The following is a 24,781-nucleotide window of genomic DNA, read 5'->3' on the forward strand; positions in this document are numbered from 1 at the left end:
TTTACAGTCTTTTGGGGAAATTCCGAGTTTTGCGTGTGTTTTTAGACCCTAGCTAGGCTAAATTGAATGCTATTCTACAGGTGAATTGGATGAAAATCTATTGTCGAGGATGACATACTTCCCGTCCTATAGAAATTCGAAGTGGATGATATAAAATCTGACTTTAATATGTTTATGCCACGTGGAGAATTGGGAGATGGGATATATTTTAGAAAAAAACCAAAAAAAACCGATAGAAACCAACGCCGAACTGCTGTAAGTTTATTTATCAATCGAAGTCTGGTTCTCGAAGTTGCAATATATAATTATTTAAGATGTCTAAAGGAACACAAAAAAAGTCTAAACCAGGACATGACCACTGTCGTTTGTTATGAGGCAACAGAATAGATGTCTGTTTTATATATAGTCGAAGAATTTGTATATCATCTATTCTTTATATATTTATATATTTATAAATACGCGGTATATGACTTTCCAGGAATTGAAGATAATATATTGAAAATAATATAATTAATGAGAATCCTAGGCCCCAATAGAAATTCCCAATGTAAATAGGTAAGCACTATCAAGACAGTTGTCCTAATTTTTTGGCCATTAAAAAAGTCATATCGTTAAGAATTAGTTCGTGTTTCGACTTTCGAAAATTATTTAGACTAGACGCGTGGAAAATGTATATATTTGAACGTTACAATTAAAAACATTTACTTTTGATTGGCAGCGGCTTAGGCTCGCATCCAATCATCAATTCCCGTCCACCAGTTGACAGAGTTTTAAAATACATAGCCAAACACAGCAGGTGGTCTTTCGCCGTCGTCGCTTTGCCCGATTTTAAGAAACGCCTGCCATGCAGGCTAAATGTAGCAAGGCCGTGCAAATAAGTCCAGTGTAGTGTAAGGTGTTTTACAAAGGAATTTAGGTTTTTCAATATATTGTTTGTATACAGGGAGAGTCTGCCAACCATATAATATATATTTTACACAGAGTGAAATGCAAATTATAACGGATCAACATGCTAAAGTGGCCACTACTGAAAAACTTTTTTCTTTAATTTTGAAAAATATAAAAATCTGTTCATGCCATGTTGCAAGCCAAGTTGCTCTGAGTGAAAAAAAGACTTGTAGGAATCTTCCATCACTATAGTTAACCAGACCAGACACACCCAATGGTGGAAAATAGACGATTTTTGTAAGCACGATATAACGAACTAGGTTTTAACTCTAGAACGACGGAATTGGTTTTATTTTGTTCTAAATATTTTTGCGTCGGAGCTGAACTAGAATAAACGAAACTTCTCCAGCATTAAACGTTTTACAGGCTATAAATATCTGATATATTCAGTCGCTATTTTACTTCGACTGAACGGAATAGAAAACTTTTAGTTCACCCCCGAGCCAATTGTCTTTAAAGTCGACAACGAAAATTTTATCAAGTTAGCTTTATTACTTTTTGAGTTATCGTGCACGGTGAAATCAAGGGGAGTGAGAATTTTAGTTTGCCAAGAAAAGCGACAAGTTTAGCATAGTATAGAGAACAATACAATAGAACAATAGAACAATGAAACAATAGAATAAGCCTATCGACAAAACATAAAGTATATAGTCTATATAGAGCATGGAACACGGAAAGTAAGACATGAAGGTAATTTTATTCCTGTCGCCTCCTGGCTTCCGTGATCTTAGGATTTCCGTTGAACGAAGCAATAAACTCCCTGTACCACGATTGGAAGGCGAGAATGCCAGAAAGTGACATTACTTATTTACTAGACTGAGAAAGTGCAAAAAGTTTGCGTCTGATGGACATGAAGCATGAAGTATGAGTAGCCCTATCTTTTTTATAAATTAACAGCCGGTTTATTTTCAATGTTTTTGGCTGAGAGTGAATTGTAAATGTATTCTGTAATAGGGAAATAACACTGTAAATCTAGCCAACGTTTGATTACAGTTATTATTATTCCATACCATTGGCCTCTTATCCCACATTGTTGCATAATTGTTGCATATGGATTGTTGTTAGCTATATGTTACGGTCGAATGGCGTCTCTAAGGTAACCATCTCGGTCGCATTTAATATTTATGAAGTTCCTGTTATTTTGCAATTTTAGTTTCATTTTGAGATTTCTTTGAATTGATCGAGGTGATTATAGTTCGTCAATACATGAGTGCTGATACACGGAATTAGGAAAACTGCTGTTTACTAAAAAGAAAAAATATATCGCTGAATGACATTAATCAATTCGTGATGTATGTAGTACTGAAAACGAAATCGCGTTGGTAAGTAATCTTTACTTCTTTCAGTTCTTTGATAAAGTGTATATACGTTTTGAATGTGGCTTGTTTAGAAATTCACATAATTTTATATATGTATATGTCGTGAGCCTCAGCGTGCAATGACGGAATTTATAAGTACGGAATTTGTCCTTTTGTGCCAGTGTTCTTGCTGTTGTTTACCTGTTTCACAAAAGTTATAGTTTGAGCTTTTGACATCGAAATTGATAATGAAATCGTGAATGAAGGTTTGCATGATGGCTTAAGTGAACAACAAACAGCGTCTCAAGTCGTAGTAATTCCTAGAACTCGCTAATTTAATTTCTCTATGACTATTTATGGATGATAAATACTATATTACACATGCAGTTACAAATGAAATAAATGTATCAATCTCATCACTCACTCACCCATTCGAGCTCACTCACTGACAGTGACGACTCTTGAGAAGTTTATATGTTGATATGCAAGGGAACGCCGATTTAGTTTGTGATTTTCGCATTTACGACTAAACAATTATCGCGCTATACACTCGATCTCGACTTTAAAATATAGTGCCCCTGTCTGTAAAGCTAAATCATCAAATATGAAAATGCAGGAATATAGCTGGAATACTATACGGGTGATTGCTGAATGACATTTCAAAAATTATAATTAGGTTTTTCGCACCATAACAATGTTAATATATCAAACAATCTGCAAGCAAGGTGTACTATTTATTATCTATCATTTTGCATGAAGTATTCAAAATTTAGTCATTGATTTGTTTTGCTTGAAAAATAAATTGCCAATCAATAAACTGTTCAAAAGGAAACTCCTCCTTGTTGATATAGGCCTCATAATTAAAGAATTCCCAAATTAATTTAAACTACAATAAGCATTGGATGCCTAAATGCCCATAGTGCTATAAAGTAAGTCCAATGAAAGGTTAATTATTGAAGTGAATTATTGAACACGGCCGTCTTTCGGAATTAAGGTTTTTAAAGTGTCACGAGAGCAAGATATTTACCTGCTTAAAACCACTTGTTTTTCTGCTCATTCATAGCGACAAAAAAATGCATGGGAAAACCTTTTGCAACTTTGCGAAATATACGGTACATTGAAAATATGTGACTTGAAAAAAAAATTAAGACACAGGGCTGTCTTTTCCTCACCTCTCCGAGGTGTAAATATACATGTATATGCGTAATAATTGTATTGTGTTGTGACAAAAAGATTAAATGATCACAAAGTTACGCAATGTGACAGAAATTCATCACCCGAAGCACGCAAGAAATATTTGGTGATAATAAATATGTTTTAACTGCGCCGCGGGCAGCACGTTGTCAGTGCATGCAAAGTAAATTTCCTGCCATGCAAAAATGCAAGAAAAGGTAACATGCATTCATATGTCCACAAGACCGAAAAAGAGGATGAACCGGCTATGACATCTAACGTCGATACGCAAAATCTGACCCAGTTGTTCACCCAATCGTGGTGGTTAAAGTGGGCGGCATAAAATTCCGTGCATTGTAGATAGCAGCGCCAGTCACTCGTACGTTTCCGCCAAGTTAGTCGATTTCACGCAAGCAAGTGAAGTCAAAAGGGAAACGCGACGAATCGCTACTGTAATGGGTACTTCCACTTCAAAGTTTCACAGTATGATATCCGCTTCGAATCAGTAAAAGGAAACTTTGGTCTATATGCACGTGTCACGAAAATAGAGAAAGTTGGGCTTCTAAACCTAGAAAACTTGCACAATGAGCGACGCTCATTAAGAACTATGCCCACCTGGGAGATATAGAGGGGGTGCAAACGAGTACGCCAAAATACGTACCTCAGTTAAATCTCGTATCGGTAGACAAGAGGAGCCAATCGCCAAGCGAGCACACTCGCTTCGGCTTGGTTATAATGGCCCCGGGGCTAGATAGCAATGACGTTCCCGGATTTCTCCGGTCAATTCTTCGGCAGACTACGAACGTTTATCTGCCCTGGACGTTCTTGGTTTAACGAACTCTTCCGTGAGCAGCTTACACGTGATCCCCATGCCGGGTTGTACGAAACCAGTTTGCCTTAGACAGAAAATCATCCTTCCCTTCCCGATAACCGAAACGCCAGTCTTCGCCGTCTGAGGTCTGTCGTCAAACGATTGCGAGACACTGGTAAAATCGAAGAGTACAACAGTAGCATTGCAATTGACGAGCAGCTCGAGAAAGGAATCGTCGAAAAGACGCCATTGAAAGTCGTAGGTCGCGAGTATTATATGCCTCATCGAGCTGTCATCAGAGATAACCAAAGCACTAAGATGCGTATTGTGTATGATTGTTCCGCTAGTGCCGAGAAAGGAAGTCCATCGCTTAACGCTTGCCTAGAAACTGGTCCATCTTTACAAAACAAACTATGGGATGTTCTTGTTTGCGGTAGATTCCGCCCCATGATTCTTGTTGCTGACATGAATTAAGAAGGCGTTCCTCCAGATGCGTGCCAAAGAAGACGATCGAGATGCGCTCAGTTTCCACTGGTTAAAAAATGTTACATCGGACGAGATCGTGACGGTAAGATTCACCAGAGCACTGTTTGGTTTGGTTTGGTATGTTCCCCGTTTCTGCTGGGCGAAGTGATCGAGCAGCATTTGGCTGGTTAGAAACCTAGGTTACCAAACCGAATTGACCAAATCTCGCGAGACCTCTACGTGACGATCTTATTTCGCGATTACACTGGATAGGCGGAACCGGGGAGTATCGCCAGCTCGTAGCAAATAGGGTGCGGAAAATTACCGAGCACAGAATCGATGCCTGGCGGTACGTTTCTTCCTCCGAGAATCCTGTAGACCTAGCAAGTCGTGGCGGGTCAGTGGTGGACAATGATTTGTGGTGGAACGGCCCTCCGTGGTTGTCTAGTCCAAACGCTCGGCCCATCAATCCTGCTAGAGAGCCTACGGCGGAATCGGCCGCAGAGAGCAGGTTTATTCGCGAGACGATAGCCAACGTCATGATGAACGAAACAGATGAATTTGATGATCTGCTAGACCGGTGGGATTTGAAGAAAACATTAAGAGTTTGCGCTTGGATCAAGAGGTTTATTGACAAATGTCGTGGGATTCCTGTTTCTGTTGCCGATCTGGAGCTGCAGATGGACTGGTGGGTTAGACGAGCCCAGTCTCGCGCGTTGAACTCGCAGACGTTTGCTAATGACGAGACGTGTGATATCAGGACCTTGGTAAAAGTGTGGGGTTGGCCAAAGGTTTGATTGATAACTTGATTGAAAATATGGATAATAGATAGATAGATAGATAATTTTAATAGTTTCTCCCAGAAGGGTTTTTCAGAACCTATTTACAATATTTAAGAAATAATTATATTATACTGGATAATTTACAATTAAAACTAAACTATGTTTAATAGAATGTTAAAAAGCTAATAGTATTTACAATGTCGAAACAGGCTAAAATGACAGTAAATGATCTTTCAAATGAGTTTTAAAAGTCTTAAGTGATGTACATTCCTTCAGTTTACTATCTAGGTTGTTCCAAATCACAGCTCCTCTATACGCAAATGACCGTTGACCTGTACTTGTTTTGAACCGGGGTATTTGTACTAAGTTGCAATACCTAGTTGACCTATTATGAATAGAAGTTCTCTTCTCGAACATATCACAGAGGTATTTTGGCGCTAAAGTGTTCATACATTTATAAGTCATAACCGCATCACGGAAATAGAGCAATTTGTCGACAGTCAGCCACTCCAGATCTTTAAGTAATGGGGTTACATGATCATATTTCTTAGATCCTGTGATTATTTTACTTGCAAAATTTTGAACCGATTGAAGTTTCTTCATGTTAGCATTTGTTGTATTTGACCACACTGTGGAGCAATATAACATTTTATTGATCACTAACGAGGATATTATCATGGTGAGTGTGCTCTTATCGAAGTTGTTTTTAACTCGGTTTATCTGGCACAATTTGTGGAGGCAAGATGATACTACTTTAGAGATATGTTTGTCATAACTTAGGTGTTTGTCCATCAACATTCCTAGATCTTTCGCCCAATCAACAGGTTCTAAAAGTTTTCCCATGAAAGGAACCGAGATATTAACATCGAGTTCTCTTATCAACTGTCTTGTTCCAAGAATCATAAATTTAGTTTTGTCTGGGTTGACCAGAAGACTGTTTTCGCAGCACCAAGTCGCGATCATATGTAGATCTTGTTCCAAGATTTTTACAGCGTTGTCAACTTCTGATAGAGGAAACGATAACAGTAACTTTGTATCATCTACATATGATTCCAGATTGCCATTGTAGGATGTAGCGGGTAAATCGTTTAAGTATATACAGAAGAGCAGTGGCGAAAAAAAGGCCCCCTGAGGTACCCCATGAGTTAATAATGGAGAAACACACATATTAATCTCTGTTTATATTAGGAAAACCTTCGACTTAAATCTTAGCTACTTGGGAAGATGCATGAGCAGTTTGGTGTTCAAAATCTGGAACCAAAAATATTCCAAAGAATTCAAAAAAGCAGGCAACTTCTCACTTCTCCATTTATTTGATGATAAAACGTTTCCCACTTCGTCCTTCTTCAGTAGAAATCAGTACAGTGATAGTCAAATAAATCTATAAGAAAGACGAATCGTAATATACAAATTTAAAAATCTAAAAATCTAAATATAATAATAAATAAAAAAGTGCATAATCACTTGTTATACCTAATCTGCCGTTTAGAGCTTTATTCACACGTTTTATTAAGCGCATTACGTATGTTAAAACTACATAGCTGAGCATCTGAATAAGCCTGTCTAGTTAAAATCGTATCCCCGTTACTGTTCGTAATGTTTTCAACAATAACGAATTAAGCTATAAAGTGCATTGTTAAAATGTATCCCGCGGGCAACAACACACAGATTTTTGCCGGTTCTTATGGTTTCAATCTAGTTCCCGAGCCAGCGATTTCCTCTTACGAGAAAACAAAGGTTCTGGGATAGTCAAAACGGAAAGCCACAAAACCTGGCTTTTTTATTGTATTTCAAAATTCATGTATATTGGTAGCTAATATTCATATATTCGTGTCAAAAGCCCGTAAAACAATCAATATGAAAAGAACTAATAATGCAAACACGAATATATGAATATATTAGCCTCCCCCTCCCAATTAAGGATCTTTCGCCGTCTCTGATGTGGACTTTAAAAAGTTTAAAAGCGTAGGTTTATTTATTCAAACGTGTAGCTTCAATTCATAGCTGTGTATTCCTAAGTTTTTTTAAGTAATGAACTCGTGTGTATATTATTCACTGAAGCGCAGATACAATAACTTGAATCGAAAATCCGAAGTTAATCTAGCATCCAACCCGATTTCTGCTTCTTAAAGCCCGGTATTGCGGGCTATCAAAGCGCGCAAAGCAGGCTGGGCCTATTGTTTAACTGGCTCGCAAGAAGTGAGTGACCACAAAGGCTCGCAGTGGTTGCTTCATAACATTTATTCGTAAGTCTGTGCAATGCAATTTATGCGTGTTTGTGCTGCTTTACTTTATTTGCAGAACCTTTGATGATTTGCTTAGAATGCGTACATGTGTGGTGATATGAGTTTGGATAAATCGTTTAATATAACACAGGTATGTTTCATTACGCAATAATAGTATGACTTTCTGATGCTTTCTACGGACGTGATACGTGCAACACCGTTATATTTGTCCGGCGATTAGTTGCACATTATGAAACCGATACTAGAGCGAAAGCAATAATCTGTACTTCGAACTAATCTGCACTATTTTCCACAGATGAAGCCTAAGATATTCTTGATTATTGTGTATTCAATTACTTCAATATGGTTTGTTTCATGGTTCATGACAAGAGGGAGCCGTCACCGAGGTGTCCAATTTCATTCTAGTCTGCGATATAGGTTACATATTATGTCTACCTTATAATTATGTACTTTCATTGCGCTCAAAATTGGTTACTGTTTTCTCTGATAATGCACCACCTTTGAGAATTCACCTGATTTTTTCGGATATACTTGACAGATTTTTTTTTAAAAAATAAATGCAAAAACTAAAAGCTGTAATTCATACATGTTTAAGTTGTTTACACATCATACCTAGTGGCAAAGTTTCCTAGATCGGCAGATATCAATATGCTTTCCCTTATTGTTTTTATATGTACATATATTTTTGCCATGGCCGCAGACAGACCGCTTTATTAGGGGGATGGGTGTATATTTATGTATTCATGTTTATACCGGGTGTATAAAAAAATTCGAATATGATATAATTTTTTTATGGCAATAAAGAGCCTAGCCTATTAGGTTTTCATATCATTTTCACACCATATCTTTCGTATATCAATACGACCAGAAATAAGTCTGCTAAAAATGGTTGTTACTTGTTTGAAATCAAAATTTTCCGCTAATGTGAATTCGAAGTGACACCTAAAGACAAAAAATAATGCAAACTTAATTCAATGAACGAAGCGCTTGTTTTGCACAAGAAGAAGTTTGCGATAAATTTGCGTTTCTGCATATGGGCTCAGTGATAATTATAGCATTTTGAAGCCGTGTTTGACTATATTTTGAAAAGAGAAATGTCCAATTCCCATCCGCGGAAAAATGTAATTTTTATTGACTTTTTTGTCAAACCAATATTCGTTCATTTTTAACAGAATGACGCAATACAACATGGATGTCATTCGAAATAAAACATGGATGTCATTTATACACACTGTATACACCGTAGGAAATATAGCGTACAAAAGAAAACAGTCGGCCATAAGATGAATATATGAATATACACCCCCTAATTCTCAGCTTCTAACTACGGCCCTGGTTTGTGCCAAACTGTATTAGGCAGAAACTTTATATAAAACCCGATTAATATTGCATCTTTTTTATTTCTTAATATAAATGTTACTCAAATATTAAAACCCGAACAAATTTCGGAACCAAAAATACAAATCATATTATACTTGTCAATTTGCTGGTACTCGGTATATTACTCAATTCGGTAGCTTGACACGTGTTGCTTCTCGCTTTAATTTGTTATAGCTATTTATAGAAGCTATAGCTAGTTTCATGTTAAAGACTAAAAGTTGGTAAAAATTCATGACACAATACCATTGCCATGCACCTATATATATGCTTATATGCAAAACCACACTTATATGGCTGAAAATAATGATGAAGGTGATGTATCTAATTATGTAACTTTATTGTTATACAGGGTGCATCAGAAAAAAAGAACAATTAAGAAATAAAATGGCCGGTAAGTGAGAGAGTTGTCACCGTCACTGTCACTGTCACTGTAATTAAATGTTCACAATACAGTTGTTTGTGCCGACATTAGATCAAAGTAATCGCAAACATTGAAATTAGTTAACTATAATCCCCGAGCCGGGGCGAGGGTACTAATTCCGCCCGGAGATTTTAATTACGCCCGGGAATGCAAATGCGAAATGAAAGTTGTCCGCCATTATGTCATGGACGTTGGGCGTTTTTGTAAGTTATGCGCATGCGTGAGTATAAGACGAGTTAAAACTGGTAACTAGCAAACGTTTACAAACGTGCGATTGGCTAAATTAAAATTTGGGTCACGTCAGCATAACTGATATTTTGAATTATAAACCTTTTTTTAAATAATATTTTTCATTTGGATGGTCTTAAAAATATACGAAAAGTTGACTCGTAAAATTGATTAAAATATAATGTAAAAGATACCTTTGGATAGAAAAATTTTCATTCTAATGGATGGTGAAATATCTACGATTTTGAAACATTTTTAAAGTGTTTTTGAACACGTAAATGGGTAGATTTCGGTATTTTATTAGTGTTTTGTATAAAGTTTAATATGTGGATTTATCAACAAATGTATGACCCCTCTTTGAATTTATTCGTCAATATATCGTTGAAATGATTTGGATTTGAAAAGTATTTATTTTTAAAGGTGAATTTGTTTAAAAAGTAATTGAAATTTCGCTAAGAATTGTAGTATTTAAAACTATTCGTAGCACAATTATGATTATATTATAGTCGAATTTGATAGCTCGAGAGTCGACTTTATAATTCCACCAAGATATAGGATTTTACTTTACGACTTCGATCATTCAGCAGAAACGAGTATCATAGAATTTCAGTGATGGAAATATTGTTTATAGCTTTAAATATTGTTTATTGTTTAAAGTTTATTGCGTCAGGCGAGGGGACTTTGCATGCAATGTATTTCTAGTTTAATCAGTACTTAAAATGTAGTTGATGGTTTAAATACAAACGCCCTGGATATGCAATATTAAAACACTGTTAATGTTCCCCGTTTCCTCCTTAAAATATATAATTGATTAACTTGCTAACAATCGACCAATCATCTATGAATTAACTTTTTAGAACGCTCTAAAATACCAAGAGATGACAACACCAGCAATGAACCTGACTATCATCCATACGAAGAGGTAAGAAAACTAATACAACCAAGAGCTCGAGCCTCCTCCAAACAGTACTTTCTTTTCGATTTCCGTTAGTTTTCCAAATTGGCAAGTTGGAGTGCATACCATGCACTTATTAATTAAATCGTTCCATTATTATGGCTAGCTAACAATCGAATGTTAAATCATAAGAACCATGAAATTTTTGAAAATACTTGCTACAATAGACTTTTAGACACAAACTAGGATGTAGGACACTCCGGAGATTAAAAATTGAAGATTGCAAAGTAAAGAGTCCGCCGCAAAAAGTTATGACATGACTCATCCTATAACATTATATTATTAGCCCTGCGTATTTTTTGTTATTAATTCTTTTATAATCTCTACTTCACGATAAAGTATAGTAATAAACTGTGCTTTTAGATCTCGCGCGGTCCGTACGGCCTCATACGGACCGCTTGCGTAGCCAATCAGATTGCAGGAAACTCTAAATATGAATTCGGACCGCAAGAAAAAAACCACTTTAAAGCTAATATTTCGACTTTGGAAACAAAAACTGTAGTCGTCAGTGAAAGCACTCCTGAATTATCACCTGGATGGGCAATGTCTAATAATAATAACTGTAATTTTATAGCTTCCCCTACGGACCAATGGTGATGAAAAGAATTCTAAAACAAACACAACGGACCCAAATCCTACTTCCAATGGTATCGTATCTATCATTTCGAATTATTTATATAGCCTCGTGGCCATAAATAAATTCTAATGCCATTCAATGCGGTTGCTTTTATTTACCCGTATAACCAAAACACAAAATTAAAAAAACAGTAAGTCAAAGGAATGCTTTTACTATCAATTTATAATGTATCTGCATGTTCATTACTGAAAAATGTATGTTAAACGTATATGAAAAAATTACTCCCCGATTGACGAGTTTAAATAAAATTCCTCTAAAAAAAATGGAAAAAATGTTCAATTGAACTCATGGAGTTTAGGAATCAAATTTATTCAACAACCCTATCGCGGCGATAACCCTAGGCAGCCACCTTCAGAACAAGAACATTTCGAGTGTTCAATCTCTTAAAATTATCACGCAATTAACGAGGCCTACCGCCTACACCGAGCCGCGCAAAAAAAGTTAACCTGTTTGATTGAGTATAACTTCAAAACTAAAAGCCCTGTTACACTAAAATAACTTTCTTTAGATTCGTGAATGTGTAACTTAAAATTTGGTAAACATCACGGGTATTTTGATACAGTATTCTTCGAGATATCGGCGTTTTACTTTTAATACATATCATTTAAATGTGCAATAATTTAGTCAAAAATGCATATTGAATAAAAAAGATAATAATGTTGTATCGTTAAACGAGGCATATTAAGAAAAAACAAGTAGAATTCATGAGAGTAATTAAATTTGTGTGCTACGGAACGAATTTTGTGCCACATGGAACATGAAATATTTGGAACAAAGTCTAAACCTAAATAACCAATTTTTGTTTTAATGCTTTTCAGCATGCCGTAACACAGAAAATAAAAAAAAAAACCTCATCCATCTGTCAAATGTTTCTATTTAAACTTCATTGAAACAGAGGAATACGTGCGATAAAATACTAGGATTTGTCAACTCACTTTAAATGCCATTTTTAGTTTTTTACACTTTACGAAAAGGCATACTTAAATTGAACCCCCGATATCTCGGTCAAAACTGCATGAAAAACCTTATGCTATATATCAAAATTTAATTTAGATATTAGAAAATTTAAAAAACGTAACTTTAGTTTAATAGCTCTTTAATTAAGTTATGCTCAATCAAACAGGTTAACTTTTTTTGCGCCACCCGGTACATAATTAAACAAAATCAATTGACTTAGCATCAAATGTGGTATAGCAACTGTCTAAAATAGACAAAACACTTCGTTTCAACCACGACGTTTCAACCTGAGTGCCTTCATCAGGAGAGTTAGTATGAAAATAAATAGGGGAGAATACATGTTTTGTATGGGAGCAAAACACGTGATGACGGAAGCCTGATCAAAATATCGAAAAGATATTACATATTTCGTTCAAAAAATCAAAATAAATTGGAAGACATTACGTTGCCAAAGATTGTGGGCTAAGAATAGGGAATGCAATGAGGGAAGCCCGATCAACAAAAAATATTTTGCATATTTTCGTTGCTTATCAGGCTTCCCTCATTGCGGGCTACTCTTAGCCCACCATCAGGCTTCTCTTTGGCAACGTAATGTATTCCAATTTGTTTTGATTTTTTGGTTTTCTATTGGCACATTTTTACATGTGTTTTGCCCCCATACAAACATGTATAATGTATTCTCCCCTATTCATTTTCATACTAACTCTCCTGATGAAGCCCCTCAGGTCGAAACGTCGAGAAGTGTTTTGTCTATTTTAGGCAGTTGTTACACCACATTTGATGCTAAGTTGTTTGAAGACGCTGCCACGCTGCTCCCTGGTTAAAATTAATTGACGAAATATAGCATTGCCAAATTGCGTACCGTAATCCGATTGCCAAAACGCTTTGCAAAACCGCTGTTCTTGCTTTTATCTTTCAAACACTCCTGCACAATTTAGCATTTGGTAATGTTGACATTGGACGTAGATCCCTTCATGAACAACCAAGAGGTGAAATAACCAGTCGTTCATCTAACGATCCCGCATACTTACAGGTAAGTATATGCAGCTTTCAAAAGCGTTTGGCCTTCATAAATATTGAGCTGTTTTTTATTGTCGTGATATTGAAATTTAAACCTATGTGCGATGCTCGATGTTACAATCGCGGCAAGAGAGGCGTTTCGAAAAATATCGAGTAATTAATTTGCTCAAATTTATCAGTTAATTGGCTTACGGTGTTCAAATATTTGAAAATTCCTTGAAAAACTCCTAACTCCCAGTTTAAAATTGACTAATCTCTAATCCTATCGGACAATAAAATAAATACGCATATGATTATTCAATTCGAAACCGGAAGTTAGGAGTTTTCCAAATATTTGATGAACTCTGTAGGCCAACTGATAAATTTGAGCAAATGAGTCGCTTGATATTTTCGGAACGCTTCTATTTCCGCGACTATAAAATCATTTACGATGTTACACATAATCGGAAGTGAGTAAACGTATCAGGAAGTGCATAAGTTATGTATATCTATTACATAACACCAGTCAAGCAGAAAGCTAATTTGTTCAATTGTCAAAATACGCGCACGCACCTTTGTCCAGGATTTTCAAGCAACATCTTTACATCAAATTTGACAAATAACTGCCAAAAAAATTGGCCTTACAGCTAGGTCATGCTAACTCCCTGTTATGCCATATTTACGTGATGCGAAGTTGTTAAAAGACGCTGCCATGCTGTTTCTAGGTTTTATTTTTAAGGGAAAGCCTTTCACATAAAACGACAAGGACGAAGACACTGAAAAATCTCTATTCTGCACTTTGTAGCTCCCCAATCAGACCAGCGTTGTCAGAGAGAATTTAGAAGTGAGTGAGAATGTCAATAGCAGATTTGATTCAACGATCGCTGTACCAAACGCTGAAGACGACCAAAACATTCCTTCCAATGGTATTGTATACATTTCCCAACCCTCTCTGACGTTATCTAGCGAATACCAATAATTTTTATACACTATATCAAAAATTACGCGACGCTAAACGACATAGCCCCCTCTCACCACTGTTGACTGTTCTAATAGTAGACCGTTAGATCATCATCAGTGATTCCTACGTGAAGATGTACAATGTACGATGTTTCACAATTAATGAATTTGTTTTGGCGTTTTTTGAAGACAAAGACGAATCATGTGCAAAGTAATTTCCTTTTGTAACTTTACCAATAACCAATTCTCACCTTGCGTCGTTTGACGTCATCAGTGAAATTTCCTAACTCTCTGTGACTCCCCCATAGACACCCTCACAGCCTTCAAAGAGTAACGAATTTTTAAACGGCCCGTATATAGCTACAGTGGCGAGCGTATAAGCTTATAATGTAAACGCTTGGAAATATGTTGTGGCGGCAGCTGGAAAGCATGTATGGCGCTTATAGTGAAGTCAAACTAAACCGAACATATATTGTATCAGAATCCATTCATATAACTATATATTCGGTGAACATTTCGGCATGCAGTGTGACATCACCCATAGCTAGGCCTAAAAAAGGTGTCATTTTGTACCTTTTGTTCAACACCAGCATTGGTGATTGGCACCATGAAATTAACAGTGTAACTAATAACATTTCTTGCGAACGCCTTTTTTCACCTTATAATGATAGAAACTAGCTAATGCAGCAGTGTACGACACACCTAGCTAATTTCTTTTGAAAAAAAAATTCACTTCCAATATAAATCAACCTGGCATAGCATAATATATGAATATGATTCCTTTCCATTAACGTTCCATTTTGAGCGAAACAAGTAATTTGTTCGCCTTTTTGGAATATTGGAATTTACATGATGAAGTTTAGTTATTGACAGCCTCGTTTTTAAGTAATTTAGCTTGTAAGAACACCACGTAAGTATTTAATACCTCAAAGCTTTTGGTCCGTTAACCCGGGCCTTCATAAGTGCAATGCTTACCTACAAGCTAAATTACTTATCGACTGTCACCATGCAAACATACAAAAATATTAGCCTCGTTTTTGATTGCAATTTCAACTGGGGCCCACGGTAATTGGCAACCGCTGTTGTGGTGACCCTGCCATTTTATTTACTAGGGTAATTTAGTAATTATTTGTATATGTAATGTACGTCTTTTTCAGTGGCAAATTTAATAATACTTTGAACAACTTAAGTATAGCTATATAGGCTTGTAACCATCGAGCCTGAGGCGACTAAACAATTAGTATAAATTATAAATATAGTATAAATTTCGAGGTCTTTACAAATAATAATCAACAAAATTTCATAAAAGTTTATAATTACTTCAAATTTCTTATTTGCAAAACGGCAACAAAAAGTTATAGTCACCGACCAGTAACTATCACTTCAGGGACAGTAAATTTTGACCAATCAAAATGCATGAAAAGCAATAGTCAGCTTGGAATTATACTAATAACAATTATTTAGGTTCTCCTCCTCCAATGTTACCAGCCAGAGATTACCAATCTACCCCACCGTCCAGGAAAAATACGCATTACGAGGTGAGTACATTGGTTGCTTATATGGAATATAAAGCACATGCGAACTGAACACATGCATGCAGCAACCTCTCGCAAATCCAAACCAAGCTTCAAGCTCTAAGCCATGAGTAGAATATATTTAAAGATAAAGACCAATCGTGAAATATTATCTTTGAATGTTTATTCTGTGATTGCATCCAACCGGTGACATTGGTTTTATCAAAATCAGTTAAAATTTTTTAACTTTCTTAAAGTCTAAAGTTCTTTACAGTTTTAAAAAACTTTTTAAAGTTAATTAAGGCGATGGAGCAACAACCCAGCTTCCACACTTGTTATGTCCTTCTAAGCTAAAAACTGTACAAATTAAATGCATCGATCCTTACCGGGTAGCAAATATGCAATAACCAAAGTAAACACACAAAGTACTTTTAAGACAGATGTTAAATTGTTTCACCGCTTAGTCTTGAACTGTATCCATGCTCCTTCGTAGTTACCTGTTAATTTGTTCATTACCACAGTCTCTTTCATATTTTGCGCATGGGCATAACTAACAAAACGGTCGAACGTCGATTGTCCACGGTCCATAACGTAGAATTTGGACGGCTTTAGATTCCGTCATGTTCACGTTTATGTCACAATGCCATTGATATATATATATATATATATATATAATATATATATATATATATATATATATATATATATATATAATATATATATATATATTATATATATTATATTAACACGTCATATCTGCTGAAAAATATGAGATTAAGTGCCATCAATGCTGACGAATATGAGATTAAATTACTGGTCAGTGGTCGACTTCATGAGCAAACACTCTCATAATCGCCGCCATTTTGAGTTATGTCCAGGCAGGCAATCCAGGTAAATAAATGTCAATGCACAATACCCGGGTGTAATTCCTAATCTTAGGCCGGAATTAGTACCCTCATACTTTCCTATTAATGTCTATTCTCTTTGTTATCTAATTCAGTCTTGTGAAAATCCTGGATAGGTATGTAGCAATTTTAAATCTTTATTTTGTCAATATAGTTTAAAAATAGTTCGATGTTATACGTTGTAGCTTCCCAGAGAACAAATTGATGTCAAAAGCAAGTATCAAGTAAAGAGAGATGTGCCAAACATTGCCGCTGATGATCATGTCCAAAGCCTTACTTTCTATGGTATTGTATCCATTATATACTTATTTTAGTTTTTTCTAAATCCGATTGTCTTGATTTTATATAAAAAATGTGTTGTTGAACCGCTAATGTTTGTAATCGAAATGGCAAACGGTCAAGTATACATGAGTGTAAGGATAGGTTCAAATCTATAACAAATAGCGTTGTTGTTTTGAATTTAAAATTAAGCTGTGTAATTTATTCTGCACACCCCAGATCCGCACTTGATCGAAACAGAGTTAGATAGGTAAATTCGTCTTTCACGGATGAAAAATTTTCTTATCATTACATGCATGAATGCAACATTTGTTTGTTTTATATGTCACTAGAATGGGTGAACATTTTTTAATTGGATGATGTTAAAGCACCTAATTGCAGCAATATACAGTTTATTGTCCGGTTTACAGCTTCATTTTTTTTTCGTGATATATAATATCCCTTTTGAGTGCATACAAATACTAGCAAAACATAACCATGTCCAGAAAAACGTATTAACATTACACACCGCAACAAACTCGCTCTGTTTTGATGGTACTCATCAAAAAAGGTCTTCCGAAATGAACATAGTCAAATCCCAGAGGCCTAATTAAGCGTTAAAAATACAAAACATTTTCCAGGAAGGGGGGGGGGAGCTAGAAAGGAACCCCTTCTCAACTCCAAAAGCTTTTAAATCGCCACTTTCGAGTCTGACGTCGGTTGTTAAGCTTAAACCATTGACAAGCCAAAGTTTAAAAATACTTGTGAGTGACTGAACCAACATCTTATGTATTAAATCGCAAATGCATGCGCGCGTTCGCCGTGCGTGCAATTAAAAAAAAGAGCATGTAACGAAGAGAAAAATTTGTATAGTTAGACAGTTCACTGGAAATTTTCATTCAACAGTCTGTATAGAGAATTTTTAATTGCATGAGATTATCTGTTCGCTCAGGTAGCAATGTAAATTTCCTACTTGCAGATAAATTTCCTACTCAACTGCAATACTCACGCTGGTCCAACTTAGCTAAGTTTCTCCCACTCGTGCGGGCTCATGTTGTCAGCGGACAACTTACGCAAAATTGAGAGCAGAGCGTAAAACGAAAAGCTTTTAATTTTTTATGCGAAGACCGCTGGAAAACTGAGCCCTCTTTACCGGGAGAAAATTTGCCGAATATGACCAACGTGACTTGCCCAGTATTTTGTGGTAGAAAGAATCGAAAGACTTTCTTGAGGTTTTTGCTCAGCTCTGTCAAACAATGTTCATCGATATTATTTCTAAACAATTTATTATTATGTACATAATCTCAATGTAATCTTTTTAGAAATGAGAAAGAAAGTGTACGAATTTAATAACAAACCAAAAGAGTTCATCGATAAATTTGAAAGTACTAAAGACGAAACCAGGACAGCAGAGGAAACCTTTCTCATTATCCATCTTTTAACTAGTTCTGATCCTAAATCTCCAGTTTTGAATGGACAACTTGACCAGCTGGCGATGTTGGCCTGCTGTAACAGCCCTCGAGTAGTGAAAAGAGCGCTTGATGTTCTCCTGAATGAAATATTCTTAAGCATCTCAGATTCATCAGAAACTCGCTGTCATAATATATTAGAAGCGGAAGAGATTCTTCGTTCATCATTTTTCGAGTTCCTAAAGGTTGACCGTTTTAAGCCCAAGTGCCACAGGATGACAACGTATGCTTGGCTAATCACGTTATTCCTTCTGAAGTGTGACGAGAAGGAATTTACGAAAATCCAATCAAAAATCAAAGAATTTGACCGAGAGCTAAGCACACTCTTAAACAGCAAGGACAACAAAGACCGAAATCTGTTTCGGTACGGCCTATATCTCGCCAGGGAGAGCATTGAACGGATTATTCAATCGTGTAAGAAACCGGACAGAAAGGAATCCCTCATACTTAACATTAAAAAGTGTAAATACTTTTTGAATGGCGAGCTGGACAAGGATGAAGTAATGAAACTTGGTAGGGAGCTCAGTGATGCAAATAGTTGGTTAGATATTCATGTATGCCTTGTCTTTATGCAAGATTTGCCGAAGGTAGGTGTATCAGTCCACACGTTATTTTACCAGATACATAGAAACTACTGCAGTCAGTCAGTTCTTCAATAAAATTAATAATGCGAACTTCGAAATGGCGCATGTTTCAATTTGATTATAATCTCAGATTGTGTCTTTTCGTGTGCAGTGACATCGTATTGTGGGTTTTATGCTCTTTGGGTTGTAAACTGAATTGGTTTTTCTTTTTAAAACCTCCAAACCTCTGAAAAAATTTTCAACAACGCCTGATTTTTAATCAAGAAAAGAACACCTGAAATTTAAATTGTCCAATCAAAATACATTACTTTTAGCAAGTGACGAGGCGATTTTTCATCTTATTTCCTATCTCCGAACAAGGCATTTAAATTTATCACACTGTGATACAAATTTATCGTCCACAATCATCCTCCTAAACGTCCTCAATAATCACTTAAAGTTATCTACTTTCTTCCGGCCCAGGGCGCTCATGCATTAGTGCCCTAGCTGAAATTTTACGGCATACAAAAAATAATCCGCCATTATGCTGTTATTATGCCTACAGCTATATTAGTTAGGTGGCCCCTGCCTAATCATTTTTAAGCACATCCTGTTCAATTTGATTTAAGAAAAACGTGCGAATGTTAATTTCCCCGATTTTTAGGAATATAATAAGTTAAAATAGGGCGGCTGCATTCGCAGGCTGGATGAGTACCTAGTATATATTGTATATTTTCATAAACTCTCACCTTGCATTCTTGAACCATTATATATGTAGTAGAGAGCCATGTGAAAGAGCTCAATAAGTGTCTAAGATATAGATTGCATGGTTAGATTAAACCACCTAACCTATTCTGAGAATCTTGTTTATTTATATTTAATATAGTTTTATCAGTACCAAGGCGACCTAAGACCGGTAATTTTACTACAGATGTTGATCGCAGATTATCGCGAGCGCTGCGGTGGGAAACGGTTATTTACAAGAGTTTCAACGGAAAGTTGGTTGTTTGAGGTGTTAGTCTATCGGTTGATGCTTAGGCTGGTTAGAACGTCAAAACACAAAGGTATACTTTAATTAATGTTTTGTAGACTATGGAGGTTCTATAGACTTGAAGTGTTTATAATGTAATGTTATTTCAATTTTATAAAAAGCGGCATTCAATATACAAAACTACGTGTAACATGCAGTCTTTCTGCGTTTCACGTCATTATAAGGCTTTTGGTAAATTTCTTGTTTGTTAAAATTAAAAAATTCATCACCTCAAACCCCAAAGTTGCAACAATAGTGCGATGTGAAGATATTTCATAATATCACATTTCTTGTATATTTTTCAATTTGCAGCAATAATTGACCAAGTTTTGACAGGCGAACAAGGTTGTGGAGGAGTTCTCGGGCAACTAGAGAATGATAATTCCTCGAAACCGAGCAAGGATGAATTTGTGGCAAAGCTTCATGAAAAACTGTGCGAGAGAGTGGTATTCATTTCAACACCACAGATTATCAAGCAATTTCTTGAGGATAGATGCATCGAAGATTTGTCCATTCTTCATTTATCTTCAAAATATAGATATGCAATATTGGAGATTTTACAAGAGTCGCGAATTCAGCTTTTGGAGCAGAGAGTCAGTACTTATGATGCCTTGATGAGTGGCAGAAAATGTTTGTTAAAATTGCACCTGCACTCAAAAGAAGAAATACCTGAAACAGAGCCCGGTGTTTCTTCTTTACGAGACGAAATCGAAATCCTTAGTATTTTGAATGCTGTTCCAGAACCGTGCCAAAACATAGTCCGCTTGCTTGGTTCCACCGTTGAAGCTCCTATGCACATGATAATAGAGAAAGCATCCAAAAATGATCTGTTGACGTATCTTCACGATTTCACGAAACCTCCTCAAGGTGAATTGCTGCTTTACATTGCTCTAGATATTTGCAATGCAATGATATTTCTCGGTGAAAACAATGTAATCCATCGCGATCTGTGTGCCAAGAGCTGTTTTGTTTTTGATCCAAACGGAAGTCTTGTCATCAAACTTGGCAACTTTCATCTTTCTTCTTCTCTTTCGCGGTCTCAAACTGATACCGATTCTCAGTCTAGTTCTATGAGATCATCCATCAAAGGTTATTCGGAAAATCAGTTTGCTGTGCGTTGGATGGCTGTTGAAGCACTTCGAGACGGTGAATTCAGTTTTGCATCTGATGTATGGTCATTTGGTGTGTTATTGTATGAGATTTTCACCTTTGGTTCGAAACCATACGTCAATATGCCAAACGGAATGTCTTTGGATATTGACGAGGAAGTGCGAGAATATGTAAGTATTTTGAAACATGAAAATAAACTACAATTAATTCTAAATATCTCTGTCCTGTCATCTCTTGAATATTATAGAAGTTGAAGAACTAAAGTCATACTTGCATGCACTTCAGTCAAAAAACTTTTGTATTCTGATAAAAACAAACTAAAATCCATATTACTGGGTTATGTGAAGAAACATTTCATAAAAACATATCACTTCCCTTCTGTAGGTCCTTGAGGGGAATAAACTTGAACTTCATCCAAAAATCCCTGACTCAATTCAGAATGTTATCCAGTCCACATTTACAAAAAAAGATGACAGACCAACATTTTCAGAACTGAACTCCCATTTGAGGGAAATTACTTTTGATGATGGTATGTCTTTAATTAGTTCAATCAAGTGCATTTGGGAAACACAGAGAAAACTCAAATGTCACCCCCTACCCCCTGCCACTCCCCACCTCTCCTCGCTGGACCCGTCACTTGATTAGTGATGATGTTAAGGCCACAACACTCTATACCGTATAGTACCACATTTGTCAGGGTAATTTATTAAGATATAAATTAATGATTGAGATGGTGCATAGCCCAATTAACACTTCAAACTATGCATATGAATTCTGCAGTGCAGTATTTTACGAAAAAGAATCTTATGGGTAAATATGACTAATTATAATATAAGTATGATATAACGAGCAATTTGATTGGCTACCGCGCGTGCATTGTGAGGCCATAATGCACGCTTCTGGCTTTTGAAGTTTTTGTTGCTAGGCAACATCTTAAATAACATGTAAGGAGAATTTCATTATTGATCAAATAAATAAATTTTGTTGTTGCCCTATAATTTCTTCTTATATTATAAAAGAATTAAAAAAGCTCGTCGCGTGCCTTTATGGTGTAATAATGCACTCGGGGAAATGTTGGAAGATTACTCGAGAAGCTTGTAAAACACTCGGCTACGCCTCGTGTTTTACAAGCTTCTCTCGTATTCTCCCAACATTCCCCCATCGTGCATTATTACACCATAAAGGCACGCGACTCGTTTTTTAATTCTTAATTAATATAATAATTATTATGCAGGTAAGAGCTTTCGACTAATTTCTCACTTCATATTATAATGAACAACTTCCCTCAAGGCGCGACTGTGCAATTTATTGTAAACTCAACCCTGTAATGATTACACTATACCAGTCACGACATTTTCTTTTGGTTACTTCGGTATCTGATAATTTTTATACGAAGCCCTGCTATTTTAAATGCTCAGATAGCAATCTGATATAATGCTATCGGGCCGAAAGCAGCTGGTTTCATTTGCATATTTTGCAATCCATTTTCATTTTCTAAAAAATCAATATCGAATCTATACAAACGTCGCTTACAAGCCATACAAAATGAAATTTTTTTGCAAAGTTGGAAAGTATAAATTTAAGCTCAGTCGTTCATCCTGTAGACTAAGGAAATCTTTGAAATGAAGAGACCCTATAGATTTACGAACAAGAATAATTTTTCTCGTTGATAATGCGATAGATATAAATCTCAATTGGCCTACGTTAAACGATTTTCTCTTTTATAAAAAAAATTTACAGAGATATACATGGATCCGGTCCACTACAAAAAACTACATCACAGCTTGTCCAGTTTACGTGGTAAGTTGGCTTTTTTGACGCCAAGTATAACATATACACTATTATACAAAGGGTTTCCATAGCAATGCAAAAAAGAGTACGTTCGACAAACAGGGTATACATCGCAGCTAGGTTAGACGTGCGCAATTTTTAGCGGCGGCCAGGTCAAAAGACATTCAGCTTATGTTCTTTATCTCTCATTTGATAGTGACAACGGAATAGAAAGTTGGAAGTCATATTTCTGGAATGATTGACCACAGTGATCATAATAAGTATAACTGACTCGATAATACAACAATAATATAACAAAGAATGACGACACTGGAGTCTGGAGTTAGCTATTAAGCCTATTATGTAGTAGGAATCCTTATATTTATGATGTTTTCGGGCTCCAGACTTTATTACTATTACTATGTATAATGATACCTTGATTATATGGATTTACCGTACGTTTTTAGTCTAGTTACGATAACGTCCAGTAACGATATACTGACGATTACGTGATTATACGATTGCGGATTCAAGTTTAAAACATAGTTTCGAGTTCTGGAAACTTTCCATGATCTTGCAACAGATCAAAATTTCTCCCAGAAATTCGGGAAAACCGTAGGAACAGTATAACATTAATCTATATGTATCCATGCTTTATATATAGTTCTGATTTTTATTGATGTATCTTGGTGTTTAAAACGTATCACTGAATAATTGGATTCAATGTAAAGTCAACATAAAATAATCAAACTTACTTAATTGTCATAATCAGAAATTACTGACAAAATGTCTGTCGCTTGTGCACTAATTTGCATTTCACCATACATAATGATTCATTTTTTCACTAATGGACTTCGAATTTTACTAAAAAATACTCTGAGTGAAAGTATAAAACGTGTCTGCGCGCTGTTTGACGATCTCTAGATCGGAAGAGCAGCTTTTTAGAAAGGTTTTGCATGGTATCCGAATATTTTACCCTGCATGGGTATTTCTCCAACCGGCCAAATATAAAATACATTGTTCATCCTTTTGGCCGTGTTGTCTCAACGAACTTATAAAATCGTTCACATTCATACGAACATTTTGATTCGGATAGTTGATGAATTGACGTGTAACCAAAAACTTTGTTTAAAATGTTATTGTTCTGTAACTATTACTGATTTAAATTATACACACTTTAAATTCAAGCCAGGAACAGTTGATGGAAAAATGAGTCACCTAAAGGTCCTCCAGCAGGAATCGAACCTACGCTAATCTACCAAGAGGATTGCACCGGCATCGCAAAAGCGTAGGTTCGATTCCTGCCGGAGGACCTTTAGTTGACTCATTTTTCCATCATGAACTGTCCCTGGCTTGAATTTGAAGTGTGTATAATTTCCACTCGAAATTAAGACCCTTTAAACCTGTCTAGTTTAGGTATGTTAATAGTTAATAATTACAGTTATAGAAAACGTTTTTCGAAAATTTAGGTATTAGTTTGAAGTATAGGAGTAATAGCAAACTAAGCTATTAGGCCGGTTTTACAGTTAGGAATTCAACTAACATGTCACTAATTAGTCAGAATAATAGCAGGCAATGATGTATGATAAAAATAGCGGGGCGTAAACTTGGAAGACACCGACTTGAGTGGGTGTACTGTGTATTCCTCAGTGATAGCGATTGTTTTCCGTGGTATCTCTCTTTGCACTATAGATTGTTGTCATATTTTGGTCGCTAACAGCTCTTATTCGCAAAATACTTCTTTTTCTTCCCTTCCTTGTGGTTTAAGAAGTGTCTCAAGGAGAAAGTAAGTGTGTTGATTTTACGTTACCTGTTACCTAAACCGTGCACTTTGTGTTACAATAAAATACGGGTTTCATGCATATTCTACGCAGAATTCAATTTTGTATGCATGCAAGTTAC

At 36.0% G+C, this 24,781-nt stretch overlaps 1 protein-coding gene across 2 annotated transcripts; it reads left to right on the forward strand.

Moving 5' to 3' along the window:
- Window positions 1-2,139: 2,139 nt before the first annotated feature.
- Window positions 2,140-23,624, forward strand: LOC114534200. Of its 2 annotated transcripts, XM_028555754.1 has the most exons (15): window positions 2,140-2,270; window positions 7,779-7,853; window positions 9,453-9,494; window positions 10,610-10,674; window positions 11,282-11,354; window positions 13,240-13,334; window positions 14,106-14,226; window positions 15,725-15,798; window positions 16,865-16,964; window positions 18,260-18,993; window positions 19,856-20,033; window positions 20,312-21,279; window positions 21,494-21,638; window positions 22,850-22,909; window positions 23,097-23,624. In XM_028555754.1, the coding sequence occupies exons 3-15, from the start codon at window positions 9,488-9,490 to the stop codon at window positions 23,108-23,110; spliced, it is 2,634 nt and encodes an 877-aa protein (XP_028411555.1). In that variant the 5' UTR covers window positions 2,140-2,270; window positions 7,779-7,853; window positions 9,453-9,487; the 3' UTR covers window positions 23,111-23,624. The 2 variants fall into 2 exon arrangements, with proteins under 2 accessions (XP_028411555.1, XP_028411554.1); XM_028555753.1 differs by lacking the exon at window positions 2,140-2,270 and having other exon boundaries at window positions 7,677-7,853.
- Window positions 23,625-24,781: the final 1,157 nt, after the last annotated feature.

Source organism: Dendronephthya gigantea, unplaced genomic scaffold (assembly GCF_004324835.1).
Source record: "Dendronephthya gigantea isolate DGI-Jeju-01 unplaced genomic scaffold, DenGig_1.0 000098F, whole genome shotgun sequence".
NCBI lineage: Eukaryota > Metazoa > Cnidaria > Anthozoa > Malacalcyonacea > Nephtheidae > Dendronephthya > Dendronephthya gigantea.